The 19,370-nt window shown below is 45.4% G+C and overlaps 1 protein-coding gene across 2 annotated transcripts in view; it reads right to left on the reverse strand.

Annotated features, from left to right (window-relative positions):
• LOC144817774 (CD209 antigen-like protein C) overlaps window positions 1-12,584 on the reverse strand; it is a 794,201-nt gene extending 781,617 nt beyond the window's left edge. The window contains exon 1 of one of the 2 annotated variants that reach the window (XM_078674574.1): window positions 12,467-12,584. In XM_078674574.1, coding sequence (XP_078530700.1) covers window positions 12,467-12,527 — 61 coding nt within the window. In that variant the 5' untranslated portion in view covers window positions 12,528-12,584. The remainder of the gene's footprint in view (window positions 1-12,466) is intronic. The other variant, XM_078674576.1, reaches the window with a different exon arrangement.
• Window positions 12,585-19,370: the final 6,786 nt, after the last annotated feature.

The following is a 19,370-nucleotide window of genomic DNA, read 5'->3' on the forward strand; positions in this document are numbered from 1 at the left end:
GCTCTTGACAATACGGATAGACTCATCAAGGTTAGGATACCCTAAAGACAATAGTTTTTGTCTAATGGTTCTATTTGTGCAATTGCTTATAAATTGGTCACGTACCAGTTGCTCACTAAAATTTTCAAATTTGCAATCAGGTATCAATCTTCTGAGAGCACTGATATGTGTCAACATCCTCATCATTTTTTTGTACACTTTTGAAAAATGTGTGTCTTACTGCCACAATACTGGGCTCAACATTATATCTACAGGCTCATTTCTTTATTGTGCTTTGATATTCGTCAAGATCTTCCTCAACAACACCTACAGGATCAGGTAGGGGTTTGAGTGTTGCTCTCCCCTCAAACCCAAGTGAATGGAGCAGTAAAAACGTTTTCCTTTCTAGTCTAAACATATGTGCTTCTATAGCACCTAAGTAAGTTTCAAAAGCGTCGAGCCAGTGATGCCAACTAATTGGTGGTTCGCCCGGAGAGTCAAGGAACAGTGGTGGTGGGTTAACGGCTTGCATAATGTAAATGTATATAATCCTTTACTTCCTACAATGTAAGCTAATCACTTAAAATGCAGTAATTCAATAATACCCACAAGAAATGAATGGTAAATGTAATATAGACACCACATGCAGTGATGAACAGTCAATTTGGTGTGCGTCTGGTATTAGACAAAAAGAAATAGATTTTTTTTTAAACTGCTTTGCAAGTAAATATTTTTTATAAGAAGAATTAAAATATTGGATATTGTACTCTTACTGTAAGTATGGATGTAGACCGTAGAGCTGTGTCCTACATATCTTCATCAAACGTTTTTTTCTAGGGTAATGTATGAAATTGTATGAAGAGAAACAACAGAAGAAAAGAATCTACAAAGTGAAAATGGAGTGCACATTTTTCAGGAGCCTAGCTGGAGCGAGATGTTCCTGCGAGATGAGTAGGAAACAGAAATCAGCAGGGCTGCTCTGGGTCAGACAAACTCTCTCCTAAGAGGACTCGACAAAGGAAAGATGCTCCGTATCATGGGGTGGAGATGTCATCCTAGACTCCTCCTCAGGCTGTGACCTCCGAGGGAACGTGGAGAGAATCTGCCTCACGGGGAGGAGCGTGAGCCGTGTGCCCCGCCTCAGGTGAAGACGTTTTTAGAAAGGAGCAGCACCACAAGGAATGGTGTCCCGCCTCTGCATGGGCTTCTGTCCCGCCCTTTGTGAAAAACAGCAGTCTTGTCAGCCTCGTGTTCCGTCCCTACCAGGCAGATCCAAGTCAGGCATACAGGAAGGAGCTGTTGTAGCCTGGCACTTGCGCACTGTGTAGGGTGACCAGGCGTCCCCGATTTGCCAGGACGGTCCCCGTTTTTCACCAGCAGTCCCGGCAGATTTCGAGAAATTTTGCTCATGTCCCGGTTTTTGGAGAAGGCCGACTAAAAACGGGTGGAGGCGTTTATTTGTATATTTTGCAAAGCAGGGATAGTTAGCAGTTGTTCCAAGACAGCAATCTAATTCACAGGCAAGCTACTGGGTTTAAAAATTGCATCTTATGTATGTTCTTACTGCCTGTTTTGTAATTCTCTGCTGCAGAGCTCTGTTATTCTGTGCACTTGCTGGACGTAAAATTATAGTCCTTCTTCTATTTTTGTGAAATGTCCCGGTTTTTTGCTTTAAAATTCTGGTCACCCTAGCACTGTGGGACTCCACCTCTTCTTCCACACCACAGATCCGATCAGTATTCAAGGTTTCAGTGCTGGTATCGTTGTGTGTGTCAGGTTTGGGTGGTGAAGATGTGCATCCAACATCTCGTCAGGATTTGGTTTTAGCAGACCACGTTGTGTAGAGTTGTAGGTACAGCGAGTACCTTGTAAATCAAGTACACGGACCATGTACTTTCAAATGAGGGCAAGGTGCTCTGCGTGACTTCCGTGTGGGATCAGCTCGACGTCCAGTTCATCGCCACAAACCAAGTAATGAAGACAGGATACGTAAGATGAGGTAAGCAGTCTTTATTCAGCTGAAATCCCACAGACAGCCCTCAGCCAAGTGTGCAAGCACAGCAGGAACCCTCAACTGCCCGTAACCAACTGTCACCTCACAGACCGAGGCGCGAGCCAATGGGCAGTGCGAGTCATCACACAATGGAATGTCCACTCGCTGACTTCATACAACAATGTTTTCGACTGAAAAACAGGAGCATTATTCCAGGGCTCCTCTTCCATGCAGCAGCTGCAACTGAGACACTGACTCGGTGACGTCTCCCTCGACAATAATTTAATTGGGCATGGGTTCATAAACTTTTAATATAACAACTGTTGACAGCATCCGGAGGCCCTGGCCGGTGCGAGGAGTAGGCAGCACTGAATCTCTCCTTTTCAGGCTGAGCACCATGGGGTCGATTAGGATGGCGGACGGATTGCCCCCGCTGGGCTGGCAGTAGCCACCGCCGGCCCGGCGGGGGCAATCCGCCCGCCATCCTCACAGAAATGACCCCCGCCACATTGGGATGATCGGGAAGGCTGTCCGCCGCTTTTCCCCAGTCGCCTTTGTGACCGGTGGAAAAAGTGCGTACATATGGTGGCGGTGTCTGTGAGATACCGCCAACCATATTACGATGCCTGCGGTTCTATGCCTTTCCGCCATGGAAAGGAATGCAGTTTGGGCTTTGGGGGCCGGTTGTGGGCCCCCAGGGTGAAGGGGTGGGCGGGGTGTGCACATGGGGGTACTATGGTACTCCCCTGCATTTCAAAGTACAAAATGGCAGGCACCGCGCGGTGTCTGTCATGTTGTGCTTTGAAACGCACAACATGCATTTTGAGCATTGCGGCGGCAATGTTGAAATTGCGGGATGCACCCGTCACTGTGGTGGGTGCATCCTAATTCGACACACGGGACCTCCGCCCTTATGGCGGATGGTCCCTTCCCACGACAGGAAGGCGGACAGACAAAGTCCGTCCGCCATCCTAATCGGCCCCCATGTTTGCAGCGCCACCGCAAACCATAATCCTTAATCCTCCCACAACAACTTTCCGCTCTGGCAGCAGGATGTGACATCCCCCTGCGGCTCCATGTTTTACAAAACTGGACTGGTCCCAGATGTCTAAGTAGTAGCCATTGGGCAATAACTTGGCGTGACGTCAGGCTGTCTGAGAGACGTGCAGCGCCATGAGAATCAACAAAGAAAACAGTGTAGCAATGATCCTGCTTCCAGCAGCCTTAGCACAGCTGAGACCCACAAACCTACGGAGCAGTGTGTGCATGCCACCGACGGTGCACTGCCACACTAGTCCATATCAGTTTTAGGCAGCAACAGCTGAGCCACTATAATGATTATGTGTGGCAATGCATTTCAGTGCAGTGATGCAGAGCACCACACTGAAATACGTTAGTCTAACGCCTAATGCATGCTACTTTGCCGGCTGTAGTAAGGGTGTCGTATCCTGCAGTTTGCTTCCTTCTCAAGGCAGTTTAGGGGATGCCATGCTGATGGAATGTCAGGGATGTTAAACGAGTCAGACTCCTAGTGACTGTTATTGAGGAGCTGCTGTTGTTGGTGGATGGGACCTTTTATTGTCTTCAATAAACTTCAACTTTAAGCATTTTTTGCCTGAAGAAGATTTATTTACATAAGACCTCTTTGTTTAACTGGCGACGAGGATGGGATACAAACCCACGTGAACACTGGTCATAATTTGTTTGATCTTGTCTTTCTCATTAGGTTCTCGTGTCACCACATGAACGGACTCAGACTTAACCTCGTCCTTCTAAATGGTCTCAACAAACTTGAGAGAGTGTTCAATTTGTTCGGCAAAGAGTAAAACCTCATCTATTTAAGGATTGTCCTTCTGCCATAGTTCATCTCTGACCTTTTCAATGTTGCACCCTAGCATAACTTGATCACAAACCCTTTCCGCCATCAAACTTACATGTGGAAGCCAATTTCCCTAAAGTAGAAACCTAATTATCGCTGGCTTTGCTTTTAGTCAGAGAGAGCAGCTTACATACTTAAATATTAGAGCCCCGTGGAGGTAGCGTTCCCCGGGGCGCATGGGGGGGGGGTTTCAGCCCCCACACACGTTTTTTTTGTTTTTTTTTAAAGAAACCGGGGGGGGGACGGGGAAAAAAAATGTGGAGGCCTTGGGGGTCCTTGTGGGATCCTCTAAGCAGGCCTAGGGGGTCAGGGTGTTTCTACCCTGCCCCCTTTTTGCAGTTTTCCCGTTTCTTTTTCTGTTTTCTTGTGCCTGGGTTCTACCGAGGCACAAGGTGGCTGCCAACACTTCCTGGTTTGGAGTGTTGACAGACAGTCAACAGCCAATTAGCATGCAGCTCGTGCTCGCAATGGTACGCATACTATCCTCGGTCAGTACGCGTACGGTATTTTGTCTATAGATATATCTATGATTTTACTTTAGATTTTCTCAGAAACTACTGAACGAATTTACACCATTTAACAAAAAGCATAATCTGCTAACCAAACTCTACCTTTTTGCCAAATTTGGTGTAATTCCGTTCAGCAGTTCAGGCTGTAGCCTCACTTAAATGTCCCTATGGAAAATTGCATGGGGAAAACAAGTTTAGGGACCCCCTTTTTTCTCGGCCCCCGCTTCCCCAATCACCCCCGAAACCTTCAGGGACGGAGTGGAGCGGACCGCCCCATCTTCTTGGAGAATTTCGCGAAGACTCCTCAACCGGCGCCAAAGTTATTCCAAATAGAACGTTGCGGATTTCCAATGGCAACTAGGTCCTAACTATAACTACCTTCTGGTGACCGCCAGTAGGTAATGTATATATTATATATATAATATATATATATATATATATATATATATATATATATATATATATTAGGGACCCTGAGGGTCCCTAATATGCCAAAACATTGTAGGTTATCCATTTTTAAGTGCCCCAAAGTCGAGTTTGGGCACAATTTACTTTTTACAGCAGTCCTGGCACCCTGGGCTGATTTTAAGCTGACCTCAGGCTTCAGCAGTGCACATATGCAAGTGCAGAAAAACACTGCTGGCTTCTAACCTGCCATGCCCCAGGGTACTGGGGACTTCTAGGTAGTTTCAACCCCCCTGCCTTATTATATACTAGGGACCTATAGGGGAGAACATGCCAATCACAGGGGTACCCCACCATACCATTGTTTACCCTAGTGTATGTTTGGTGTTTTAACTGTATTCTAATGTGTCTCTTTCAGCCTAGCACTGGCCCTGGACCTGGTTAGGTAGATCCCATGGTCTGTCAAAATCAGTTACCACCAGTACCGTCCAGCAAAAAGTTGGGGGGTGCCCAGGGTACAGGATGACTTTACAACATAAGGTTAATGAACAGGCAGTGCCAGCATAGGAGTCTGAATATCGAGGGTCAGAAAAAAAAGATTACTAGTAAGTCGTGTTGAACCACAAATCATCTGGAAAGAATGACCCCCTTTGGGTACAACAGCAGCGCCACCAGACACCTTATTGAAATCCTGCTATCAATACAGTGATCAGGCAACAGTGTTTCCCCCCCAAAATTACAAAGGCCCCTGTTAGTAACCACCAGGTATTTACAAGGTCACTTTTGTTATCATGATATCAATAATTTGGTCCTACTACATTTAAATATTTTTCTCCTCATATTTAGTCCCTTAAATTTGTTTTGAAGCATTTCAGAAGCCCTTGAGATCAATTGGCCCACTTATGTCCTGTTTCCTTTTCATGGAACTACATCTAAACACAGTATGCTGGTAAGCGTTTTTGTGGCGGTATTAATTACCCAGGCTGAAAAGGGCCGGTATTCTCCCATGACAGGAATGGAAGCTTTGCTGCAAAATGCTATTCAGAAGAGCGAGAAATCCACTTTGATAAACATTAGTTTTGTTGGGTTGTCTTTTAATTCAGATGGCGCCAGTGGCAAGAGTTGCAGTTTACTGTGTTCACAGTAACTATTCTTTTTCACCCATGGACTGCAGCGACTAAAAGCAGCCAGCAAAATGCTGTCGAGGCTGGTGCAGGTAAGAGCGGTGCCGCGGGGGCGGGGTTGGGGGATGAGGAAGTCGACAGACGACGGAATAGGGAAAATAAAAGTAGCTTGGTCAGTGTGATTCAGGGGGCTGGGGGTGTGAATCCCTAATGCCCCAAATGAAGGAGAAGTGGACTGCAGGGTGAAGGGGTGAGATGAACAATCTTCAGTATGGACTGTTTTTATGAGGAACAGGGTCAGTACTCATTTGCATTTGGTGGGCGCCTAGGAGTTCAAGGTAGGTGAAAAACTATGGATTGGAAGGCTATTCCAAGTCATTGCCATTGGTTAGACTATTAGCAAGCATTCATACCATCACCTTTGGGTGTTTGATTGCCAGTAGTATTCGTGGAAACTTCATAGTGACACAGTTACCTACTAATGCCAATGTCTGTGAATTCCAAAACGTAGGGAATTTACAAATATTCAATGAATACTTTGGTTGCAGATTTCAACCTTTTTTCTAAACCAGTCTCTAGATATATATATATATATATTCACTGAAAAAACCATAGGTTATAGACCATATATAGTTAGGAATTAGCATTTAAAAAACCTTATTTTACTCACACAAAACCATTGAAATTCCATATATAGTTAGTTGCACTAACTATATATCGCGCACCCGCAATCCACTGCTGATGATGTCACATATTACATCATTCATGACATGGTCAGTGACATCACACTTGCGATACAACTCCAGCAATGCGCCACCTTTACGGCACAGATACATCACGCATCTGTGCTGTTTTTGCCCCATGATGCGCCGCATTGTAAATGCAGCACACCATAGGTGACGGAACAGCGGCACAGAATGACTAACACATCCCTGGTGATGCGCCAGTCATCATAAATGTATCCCTATGCTTCTTATCTTGTTAGAGATGAACCGCCATATATATCATCAAAGTTTTTTGCATTTCCTAAATAGCGAACTTTAAGGAATAAATAGCGATTCTTTACCATTCCTAGTTTGCGATGAGCTATTTGCTAATGGCTGTTTTATTTTTCTTTAGCATTAAATTTTCCTAGTTTTTAATGCTTTACCTTGCGGACCGTCCACATATAAACTTGCAATCTGCTCTCATGAGATGGCACTTCTATTATCTTATTCAGTTCGTTTCCGGATCATGAGGAGGTGTCATCTAGGTCCTGGATATCTTTACACCGTGTTAAGTTAGCATGGGCTCATTACCGGTTTAAACGCCATTTTTCCTTTTTTGCAACTTCTGCACACGACACTTAGTTGTTGCTTTAGCTTTCCACCTAGTAGTTCATCGTGGTTTACATGAGAATAATATGTTATTGGTCTACTATCTGCTTTACTTGTTAAACTATATCTGTACAGCGAGTGCTAAAGTTTCAAGAACAACACGATACAGAATTGTTATGAGGTCTGATCTCCACGACTTCATACTCATAACATAAGTGCAACTTCTGCCAATTCTGGGCATGAGGCGGGTTTTATATTGCTTTGCCGAACACACATACACAACAGTTGATGCGGTTCACATGAAGAGAGAGCTGGTGTATGGTGATGTGATTCCTTCAAATCTAAGACACTAAAGTATGGGCACGCCCTAAACCAACACAAAGAGACCTTCTTAGCAAATAATATAATATGTGTATTAGGGAGGGTGAGATATAAGCAGCCGCGGGCCGTGGAGGGAGTTACGATGGGGCAGGGAGGCGGGGAGGGGGAGAAGCAGGGTGGAGCCCTCTCTACCTTGCCCCTCCCCCTCCCCGCCTCCCTGCCCCACCGTAACTCCCTCCACGGCCCGCGGCTGCTTATAAGTGTTGCTAACTCTTATTCATTTACAGCATGTTAACATACTGTCACCATTCGCTTTTTATGTACTAGTAACTATGCTGGTAATTTTGCTACTGATAATATGTGTACTTGTATTCTCCACCCTGCTTCTCCCCCTCCCCGCCTCCCTGCCTCACCGTAACTCCCTCCACGGCCCGCGGCTGCTTATAAGTGTTGCTAACTCTTATTCATTTACAGCATGTTAACATACTATCACCATTCACTTTTTATGTACTAGTAACTATGCTGGTAATTTTGCTACTGATAATATGTGTACTTTTATTATCTAAGGTACTACGCCTGAGAAGACGGCATTAGTAAATAAACATTTCAAATACACATCTGTTCTTCTTAACTCCATGTCCTGGTTTCTAAGAAATCTATAACGACCGACTGTTCATGAGTTCCACGTATCCTGAGGTACTATAAGTTCATATTCTGGATTGTCTAAACATTGAGAGTTTGTTATATCCAATGTGACACTGTACCTAGCTTGCTGAGGAGTTTTTGATTACTAACGTGAGTTTTGGGACACCCTAATTCGCCGAGGTTCCAATCCTCTGTCCACAGTTCTGTGTGACAACAGAAACCCTGCGACAGGGGCACCCCCGACCCTTGCTGGAGCTTCATCACACTTGCGATACAACTCCAGCAATGCATTCGCCGAGGTTCCAATCCTCTGTCCACAGTTCTGTGTGAGAACAGAAACCCTGCGACAGGGGCACCCCCGACCCTTGCTGGAGCTTCATCACACTTGCGATACAACTCCAGCAATGCGCCACCTTTACGGCACAGATACATCACGCATCTGTGCTGTTTTTGCCCCATGATGCGCCGCATTGTAAATGCAGCACACCATAGGTGACGGAACAGCGGCACAGAATGACTAACACATCCCTGGTGATGCGCCAGTCATCATAAATGTATCCCTATGCTTCTTATCTTGTTAGAGATGAACCGCCATATATATCATCAAAGTTTTTTGCATTTCCTAAATAGCGAACTTTAAGGAATAAATAGCGATTCTTTACCATTCCTAGTTTGCGATGAGCTATTTGCTAATTAGCCGAATGTAGCCCAATGAAGCCCAATGTAGCCCAATGTAGCCCAAAGATGGCCGCCAGACACACAAAAAAACAAATGTAGCCCAAATATCAGCCAGATGTAGCCCAACTATAGCCCAGTGACAGAATGACCAATCAGCTTCGCAAACCTCCGTTACGCGAAGCGGAGCGCTGTTACAGATATATATCTTTTTTTGAACGTTAATTTCTCAAAATCCACTGGAGCACATATATTGAGACCTAGCAAAGGCACATCGGGCTACCAGTCCCTAATATTTTGCCAAGTTTCGTGCAAATCCATTCAGCCGTTCAATTATTATTATTATTATTTTTTTTTGCCCCGCGGGGCCCTTTTAAAACCTCCACATCAAACCTAGGGGGTCAGCGAGGATCTACTATGCCCCCTTATAGTTATTTCCCCCTTTGTTTTGACCTCCTCTTGTCTCTCGATCCTACCGAGAGACAAGATGGCGGCCGCTACGGACTGTTTGGAATGTTGACAGACGCCGGAGAACCAATCAGCTTCGCTTCACAAAGCTCCGTTGCGCGAAAAGTCCGCGAACCAGAGCGCTGCCCGGTCCGCTGTTACAGATATATATCTTTTTTTAAACGTTAATTTCTCAAAATCCACTGGAGCACATATATTGAGACCTACAAAAGGCACATCGGGCTACCAGTCCCTACAATTTTGCCAAGTTTCGTGCAAATCCATTCAGCCGTTCGGGCTAAAAGTGAGGCCAACCGCCCTATGGAAAACTCAATGTTCAGAAACAAAATGTGCCATTTTCCTGAAAATTTCAGCCAATTCCGTCCACAAACGCCAAAGTTATTAGACATAGAATTTTCAAAAAACCCATAGAGAAAAAATCCTAACTATATATACCTACTGGCGACCGCCAGTAGGTAATTTATGTTTCTGCTCCAAAGAATTAACGAGTTAAAATCACTTAGTGAATTGAGAATGACAAGAAAACCCGACAAATGCATAATAAAACCCATTGAGAACCCCGAGACCCAACTACCAAGCCAAGAATGCATTCGGAGGTGTCACACTCCAAACAGCCCCACCTGGGTCTAGAAGTTCTCCATGGGAACTCATGACTACAGTCATCTACAACACATCAGCCTTGAGTCCCTGTTCTGATATCACTTTTTTTAAATGTTTTTTCAGGGCATGCACTACATTGTTTCGTCTCTGCTACAAGAAGCCTTGATGGCAGAATTGCTGAATCAGTGAATGTAGGTAGGTAAGGCTCATTGTTTCCAGTCCTTGTCTTTTAAATATCATTTTTTAAGTGGCTGTCTGGCCCATGCACTAATCCTGAGTCGCAAATATGGGTGGGTGCGTCTGCATATTAATAGGAATGCTGAACCAAGGATTGAGCCAAACCTCGAACCCATTTGGGGGCAGATTTACAAGAAGGTGCCTCAGCCTGGCACCGCAAGCCCTTTGGCTGCGCCACGCTGCAGCACTTTCAGAGCACGGGAATGCGACATATTTACAATGATATGTCGCATTCCTGTGCTCTCCCCTGCACTGGCGCACAAACAGCTGCCAAGCACCGGCGCAGGCATCCTTGCACCATGGTGCAATGATGCCTGCGTAATGGGAGGCATTTCAATGTGTGCTGAATAATGCAGCACGCATTGAAAGAGGAAAAAACGAGGAAAAATGAAAACATTTCTCCTTGTTGCGCCGACAAACGCGTAGCCTACTGACGCATTTCCAGGTTTACGAACCCTCGTAAATCTGGAAATATGTCTAGTTCTTTGGGTTTTGCGTGGAAACACCCACAGCAACACTCATGGAACGCCCCTTTCACAAAAAGTGCTGTGTGCAAAGGGGCCGTATTTACAAGGACAGGAAAAGCAATGCAGGGTGGTTTTTCCAGTCCTTTTAAATATGGGGCAGAGAAATGCGCTGCCAGTGCTTCACAAAAAGTGACGTATTGGCAGCGCAAGGGGCTTGTATATCTGCCCCTTCGTATGTAAATCATTCAGCAAATAAAATGTAAAACTATGATATTGTCGCTCCAAAATTTAAAAAAGTTATTTCTTTAACATGCACATGTGTTTCACATAAGTACATCAGATTATATCACTGAGTAGACAGCATTTAATAAAAGTGGTCGTTTTTAGTCATGAACTAAAAAACATTATTGACTCACCCTCTTTCGATAATGCCATTAGTGAATTAAGAGGCAAATCACACACATGCTGAACTGAAGCATTTAAACATACTCCTATGTGTGATAATAAAGAAGGAGGCTGTGTGAAATAAAATGTTTGTCTAGGATCTCATTTAAATTTAGACAAGCAGAAAGACCTGGTATTGATTCCAGGTTATCTGGCTTCATTTTAAAATTCGGCCAATATATATATATATTCCTGTTTTACATTAAATGCAGTCTTTTATTCTGGGCCCATGACGACATAGCTGACACAGACATATCAGATCCTATTGAGGGCCTCCCGACTCAACTATCAAGGCAACAGTGTATGTTTGTGAACGAGGCCAAGTATTCAGGATTCTGATGGTTATTCTGTTTTTCAGAGGCGATCATCGGGCAGAGGCGGGAGCAGGAGGGAGTTCCCTCTCTAAAGTGTGTGGACCTCATGCTGAGGCCCATCCAGTTGACACCGATTCTTCACAGGTTCGCACGCACATTCCTAGACATACTTGCAACACTGGCAAGTGTTATGCTTCTCACCATTTGCATTGACATTGAGACATTGCAACACATGATTCATCAAGCCGAATTGCGCTCGCAAAGGGCCAGAATCTGAGAATCTGGCCCCTTGCGAGCGCAATTTTTGCATTTGGGATTCATCATCCCAAATGCAAAAATCGGTAATTGCTAATTCGCTAAATTGCGAGGAATTACATTTAAGGAATCTCTATTTGAGATTCCTTAAATGCAATTCATCAACCATTTTTAAATTGCTAATTCGCAATTTCGGGCCGCTATTTACCGAGAGGTCAGACCTCTCGGTAAATAGCAAAAACTTAGAAAAATGCTTTTAAAAGCATTTTTCTAAGTTGCATGTTGCACACACACATGTCCTTTGGACATGTGTGTGCGCAACACCTGTTTCAATTTGCATTTGGACACCCCTGGCACCCTTTAAATCGCTATCTTATTTGCGAGTAGCAAATTGCTAATCGCAAATAAGGAATGTGTAGGAATCGCTATTCATTTAGCAATTCCTACATGAATACCGTTTTGCGAGTCCTTAATAGCGATTCGCTATGAATCGCTATTAGGGGGTCACAAAACGGCCCGTTGATGAATAAGGCTGATAAAATGTAAAACTTGCAGAAAAAATTCCCACTTACACTTATCATTCAAAATGTACATTTGCATATAAAAAGTCTGCATACACTCACCATGTTCAATTAGAGTAAAATTATTTAGGCAATGCATGGAAACTTTCCGCCCATGAAAGCAGACTTACTCGTGTCTCACAAACGTCATGCCTTCTTTGACATAAAAATAAAGACAATCAGAAGGTTCTGAAAATAAACAATTTCCGAAAAACAAAACCGACAACGCAGGATACATGAAACTGATGTAAAGGCTCGTGTTTCCCTGCACTCACCAGATGAGTGTCTCGAGGTGAGTGCTTGAAAGGCACCCTGAAGTATCATTTCATTTTCCATCTTTGGTTCTCCAAACCCAGAAGCATCCAGTGCTCAGGCTCCCGGAGGGATGCTTCATCTAGAAATGAGTGAGCCTTGTTGACACATCTTACTTTTGTTGGACTGCGAGTCACAAGGTCAGAAAACACTTCCGCTTCAATAGGAAGGTCATTCCCACAACAGGATGATGAATTGTGCTGATAATGGGGCAGTTATCAATGTATTTTGACATGCCAAAAGGCGCCTTGAAACTATTAAAGCCTAACGGTTTTAGGACCCCCGCGCGTTTCTGATTCCACTGCGCCGCGATATAACTTCAGGGGTGATTCATGCACATTACAAATAACAAAACAAAAAAATGTCTCTCATGCAATAAACTCGAGTGAAACCAACAGGAGTGCCGATTTCATCTTTATCTTGCAGAGGGTGTTTTTTCATTTTATATATATATATATATATATATATGTGTGTGTGTATCTATATGTATATATCCAAACCAACCCTACTCCTCACAGAAAAGGGCACGCACACGAAGAGTGCTAGGTTTCAATAGGCATTTATTGCATTAGGCCTCCTCCGACCAAGCACAACAGAGAGAACGCATTTTTGGCTGTCACAGCAGCCTTCGTCAGTCTGTTAAGCACCATTTTGGAAAATCATTTATAGTCTATCAGAGTACTTAGACACAAAAGACATAGGGGCATATTTATGAGTTCTGGCGCATCTCTGCAAATCAGCAGGGATGCGCCAGAACAAATGCGTCATGTAAAACTACCCTTGCGTCACGGCGGATGCGCCGCATATACAATGCGGCGCACCGTGGAGCAAGAGGTAGGCAGATGCGTGACGCATCTCGTGACGTAAGGGTGGCGCATCGCTGGAGTCGTGTCGCAAGCGCGACGCGACTCCAGCAATGCTCGGGTGTGCCCTATACTTAAAGTGCTGCGTCAGTCCTCACGCCTGCTCCAAGCAGGCGTAAGGAATTGACGTAGCAGCGTCGCACAAGTGCCTGCGTGAAATCTTGTAGATTTCACACCGGCACTTTTGCGAGGCGCACCTGCCCCGGAACGCCCACCTTGCGCCGGAACGCCCTAATATGGCGTAGGGCTTTACAACGTGACGCATCTGCCTAGGCTAGCCGAGCAGTGGACGCGAGGAGTAGGTCGACTCTGATCTTACCTGCCTGAAACTAAACTGTTATTATACAGGCATTGACCCTACGCCCTGCCCGTTGAAGCCCAGAGCACTCATATTTGAGTCTCTTTTTTACCGGCCAGCTCACTTATTTTATTGAGCGGCACTCACCACTGGCAATTTTTGCCAGTAGGCACACAGGGGATCAAGGACGGGTGTGCTTTTTAGGGAGCACGCACCCCCTGTCCACCTGTTTTTTCTGGTCCTGACGAATACCGGGCAATAGCCCTTATGGTAGAAACATGTTGACCACTCAACACATATAGAGATCCCTGGGTCGTAACCCTCCCTACCAGGATCTCGCCAGTATTAATTTTAAAACATTGTTCAGTTGCTCTAAAAATAAAACTACTTTTTCTGAGTACAACCAGGACAATTTTTAACATTTTTTTGCACCTACAGCCACAACCCGCTCCACTGTAGTCCAGGTGTTGTAGCACACCTTGGTGTCGCTAGGACGCCGAGGTGGACCCCGATGATGAAGCATGTCACCACTAGGTGGTGAGTGAGGGGTTTCTATCAAAAGGATGAATTTCCTTCTTTTTGCCAAGAACCGATCCTCCAGATACGTCTGTTCTTCAAAATCATAGTGGATACTCCTTCCTTTGTTTTTGCCGCATCTGCCTAGGTCACATTGTAAATGGGTCGCAGGGATGCGCCACGTTTACGCCACCGTTGCGTGGCGCAACAGCGGCATAAACGTGGCGCAAGTCCGACATAAATCTGCCCCTTACTGCTTACATTGTACTAATTTAAATTTAAAGTTAAAAGACACACTCTTGGAAAGTACGAGCCCTCTAGTGTAAATACTAGGGGCCTTATTTATGAAAGCCTTGCGCCACCGGTGCATCACTTTTTTAAGATAGCAATTTAACAAATTGTATTTTAAGAAAGTGCTGGAGTCCATTTGAGTGTTCACGATTAGGTAGCAGTATCACAGAGCTATATTACTTGCAGGACGAAGTGCGGTCCAGATATGACATTAAGATAACCCCTTTATGGTAAATTATGTGGCGATGGAGGGCATTGTACTTAAATTATTTCATTTTGCAAATTGCCTATATGTTTCTGGGTATTTTTTCGACAATTCCCGTTCCTTGATCATGTAGTGAGCCATTGCGCATGAGCAGGGGAGTAGTGTGCCCGATTAAAGCTCATGCGCGTTTATCTCCGGTGCTCACACATGCGCTTTTAGTTGCTTCTCACTAGGATTCCTTTCCTCCCCGGAAAAGGATACCGCCTCACACCTGACCCGGCCTGTGCATTTAAACCGGCGGTTTTGCCGATGTGAGTCTCCTTTCGGCAGAAGCGTGGTCTTGGGTAGGTTGCAAGAAGGCAGCACCCGCACTCATTTGTAAGTACTTCAAAGATGCAATATCCTGCACTGTGAGCACTCGGCCCAGCACTTCAGATGATTGGCTAATGTGCCTGTAGGCTGCTGTCTCTGTGTTTGTTTTTACAGCCCGGTTACTTGCGGGCGCCCATAATTCTGACCACGTAGGATTACTGGACGCAGTGCTTGGTAAGCATATTCTTTGAGCACTTATCACTTTACAGTTTGTACGCTCGTTTTAAGTAAACAAACCAGGACAGATTGCTTTGTCGTATGGAGCATATATTTTAAACTTTACTAGGTTGGGGACCACTTAAACTCCTCCCCGCCTTTTTTCAATATTGATGCTATGTAGGGTAGGGGCCAAAACCACATTAAACAAAGCCCCCCCCTCTTTTTGACCAGTTACGATCAACCTGTCCTGTGTGCCTTTCTACTTTATTGCTTAAGTGTAATTGATGTACACACATGTGGTACATTTTGCGGCATCAAGTTGTTATCGATGCTGTCTTATTACTTTGTTTTGTTCTTTTTCAATTTCCTAAGCTTCATTCAGGAGTGGCTTCCACCTATTAGCTGTGACTATGATAAGGGTACACAGGTTCTACTCCACCCTGATTGAGATAAGAGGGTAATTTTTATACTCACTAAATCACGTGCACTTTACATACTCTTTATGGTCCTGACGAAGCGCTAACGACCTATGGGCAACGGAAGCGCGAAACATGTTGACCTTGACAATTGACACCTAGGCATAATAGGCCTCTTGGGTCAATAATTTTTAGCAGTATTGACTGCCAAGGGTATACTTTTAAACATATCGCTGCATGTTTACCCTTGTTTTAATTTCAATCTATCACACTGGCACGTTTTTTCTTTACCCTCCTCTTGACTCATTACCCGCACACCCGCATGCATCATCCGGCATTCCTCTAAAAGATCTCCGATAAAGTGACCCTTCGGGGGACCCGTAGGGAATTGCAGCGCCGGCCCTACGAGGAGCAAACGCCCGATGATGAAGCATGACACTCTTCGGGGTGTGTGAGGGCAACAGAGGAAACACAATGTCTTTCCCTCTCATAATTTTGGGTCTTTTATACCTAGGAATCCCCCTTTCTCTTTTTTCTTTCTTTTTCTTCCAATTTTTTAAGTATGGGTGACTTTTTGCACCACGATGCATGGGTGACTTTTTGCTCCCTGGCATAGGAACTTTGTCCTCCTTGTTGTTTAAACATTGATTTTCGGAGCACGGACACTGGACCTTATAAGCTCCTTGGTCCCCCCCTCTCTTTTTGATATATATATGCATCTGCCTAGGTCACATTGTAAATGGGTCGCAGGGATGCGCCACGTTTACGCCACCGTTGCGTGGCGCAACAGCGGCATAAACGTGGCGCAAGTCCGACATAAATCTGCCCCTTACTGCTTACATTGTACTAATTTAAATTTAAAGTTAAAAGACACACTCTTGGAAAGTACGAGCCCTCTAGTGTAAATACTAGGGGCCTTATTTATGAAAGCCTTGCGCCACCGGTGCATCACTTTTTCCCATGTTAAAAGTGACGCAGCGCAAAGCCTTCATAAATAAGGCCCTAGGAATGTGGGACATGTGTAATGGACATAAAGGGTGGTCACAAAAAATAACATTGACTTATAATCCTGGTAGGTCGAATGCCCAGTGTCTGATGCAAAATTGCACCTATAACCCGCATAGTGCGCCTGTGGACCCGCCCTGATAGCCTGCAGTCCCCACTCGTCGTTCAAATGTTTTCAGTGTGCCTTAGGTCATAATTCTCAAGCAGCTGTTAAAAGAATAAGCTACATTTTAACAATGAGCGCGTACATTAAAGTTAAAACATTCCTGAATAGCAGTCCAACATAACGTGCGATTGTAGTGCAACACAAGGGAATAGACATCATTTATAAATGACTATCCAATAAATCGGTATGGGAAGCCATTCTAAGTGCTACCGGTGGCTGTGACTTGATATAGGTATATATATATATATATATATATATATATATATATATATATATATATATATATATATATATATATATACATTTTATCACACGCCTTTGTAAAAAAAGGATAGCGTCTACACATGCAAGCTGAAGTATCGGAGAGAGACGGATATTCCTCATTCCAGATTTCTCTCTACAGGATGTGAGTAAGACAATTGAAAATCAAGATCACAGAGTCAGCACTGGATGACGTTTCCATTTACCGTAAGTTAGTTTGAAGTTTTGCGTAGTCAACTGCTGAGTGATAAGATACTGTAATGTGCACGTGGGGTCATAGGGAATGTATGGATGTTGTGCAAATGTTTTATTTTTTCCCCTCACTCTTCTTTGAGTGATAAGTGAACAAATATAACCATTTTTTCTATGTCCGGAAGCCAGCGCTCCCATAGCACATCTGGAACAGCATTGGGGACGGGATCGATTCTGTTATTCAAGCACCATTGGACGGATCACTGCCAGATTAGCAAATACAAAAATATTGTGTGGACAGAATATGGTGTCTAAAATATGGACATCAAAATATCGAGAAGGTCTAAATAGGTACAAATTGATTTACTATTCTTAACTCAACATCTATGCACCTTGAAGATATATAAATCGTCAAGTAACATATATATTGTGTTAAGTATAGTACAACTTTACACATCCATAGAAACTTACCTATACAATATGCTTGTCCTCGATGGCATTGACACATTATTTTGGCTAGACAATATTTTGAAATCAAAATTTTGTCCAAACACCCCATTGGACAAGAGGTCTGCAAGAAGTGATGGAGGCACCGTAAGTGGCTTGTACTTGGACTCAACAGATGACCAGAAGGAAAGCTAGACAAAAGGTGGAAGATTTGCCCATCATCTGAGACCCAGACCATTGCAGAAGGTGGTCTAGACCGTGATGGACATTGTGTCTGTGGTGGGAATCAACAGTATTGAAACAAAAAAGAACAAGGTTGTGGACTTGTAAACCATACTTTCAGCCTGTTGGACCCGGCCTCGTGGCGTGGTCCCTCTTCTCCCGCATAGCAGGCCCTGGACAGCATCGACCCCTATCCCCCGGCCTAAAGCTATCCCCTCCAACCTTAATGAGAGCCGCCACCCCTGGCGACCCCCGGCTCTCCCCCTCAGGAGCCCGGCGACCCCTGCTCGCCCCACTCTGCGGATCCGACCCCAATTCTGGCCCACCATTTCAGGCCCGACTCCATCTTGGACCCTCCACGTCTGGACCACGTGGCCTCGGCCCCACCTTGGCCACAGCCCCATCGAAGCCCCGACATCGAGGCACGAAGATCCAACCAGGTGGTAAAGCGGCCACTTGACGGATCCAGGAGGAGGGGAGTTTCGATGGGCCTCCAGCCGTCCCCGGACGCCTGGTTTCGATCGCCCTCCGGCCTCCCTGGGCGCTGGCTCCACCCCCCTGCTGGGGGTCTGGACACTCTCATCCCGGCCCCTCTGACTCCCAGGCGCGAGGGTCCAGACATCAAAGGACTCCAGACCTATATCTGGGGCAGCTCTGGGATGGGTCGGCAGTTGTATCCCGGAGTCGAGAGTCCTGCTGACGCTGTCGCAGCTGACCCCGAGAAGAACTCGCTACTTTGAACCCTAAATCTCTGGAGTCCTGCTGGCGCTGCCACGGACCAACCTCGCTGAAACCATCTTTGGAGTCCTGCTGGCGCTGCCGCGGACCAACCTTGCTGAAACCACCTTTGGAGTCCTGCTGGCGTTGCCGCGGCCCAACCTCGCTGAAACCATCTTTGGAGTCCTGCTGGCGCTGCCGCGGCCCAACCTCGCTGAGACCATCTTCAGAGCCTGCTGGCACTGCCGCGGCCCAACCCCGCTGAAACCATCTTCAGAGCCTGCTGGCGCAGCCGCGGCCCAAACCTCGCGGAGCCCCCCCCCCCGGCTCGAGTATTGATAGCTGAGCGTAGGGTATCCCTGTGTCAGACTGGTATTAGGACTGTCCCGCTACTCCTTTCCCCCCAGTTACCAAGACTCTAAGGATCTCTCAATTCGTTTGTACATATTGCCGAAAGAACCCATCGTTAGTGTTGATAAAGATTCTAAGAAGTACTCTCTTGTGTGGTGTCCCTTTGTAAGTGGCGTGATTACTCTACTGTGACGATTCTAGGAGGGGACCTTCACCCAGGAGGCCTCTCGACGGCGCTCGGCCAATTCCCTAAGGAGAGGTGGGCCTCGGGGTGGTCAGTCAGACATCTTCTGCCTCCCCAGGGACCGCCTTTCTAACATTGGTGGCAGGCGGTGCGATCCGAGCCGACGCAAATCGTACAGAGAGTGACTCTCCCACTACTGACA

Source organism: Lissotriton helveticus, chromosome 2_1 (genome assembly GCF_964261635.1).
Source record: "Lissotriton helveticus chromosome 2_1, aLisHel1.1, whole genome shotgun sequence".
Taxonomy (NCBI): Eukaryota; Metazoa; Chordata; class Amphibia; order Caudata; family Salamandridae; genus Lissotriton; species Lissotriton helveticus.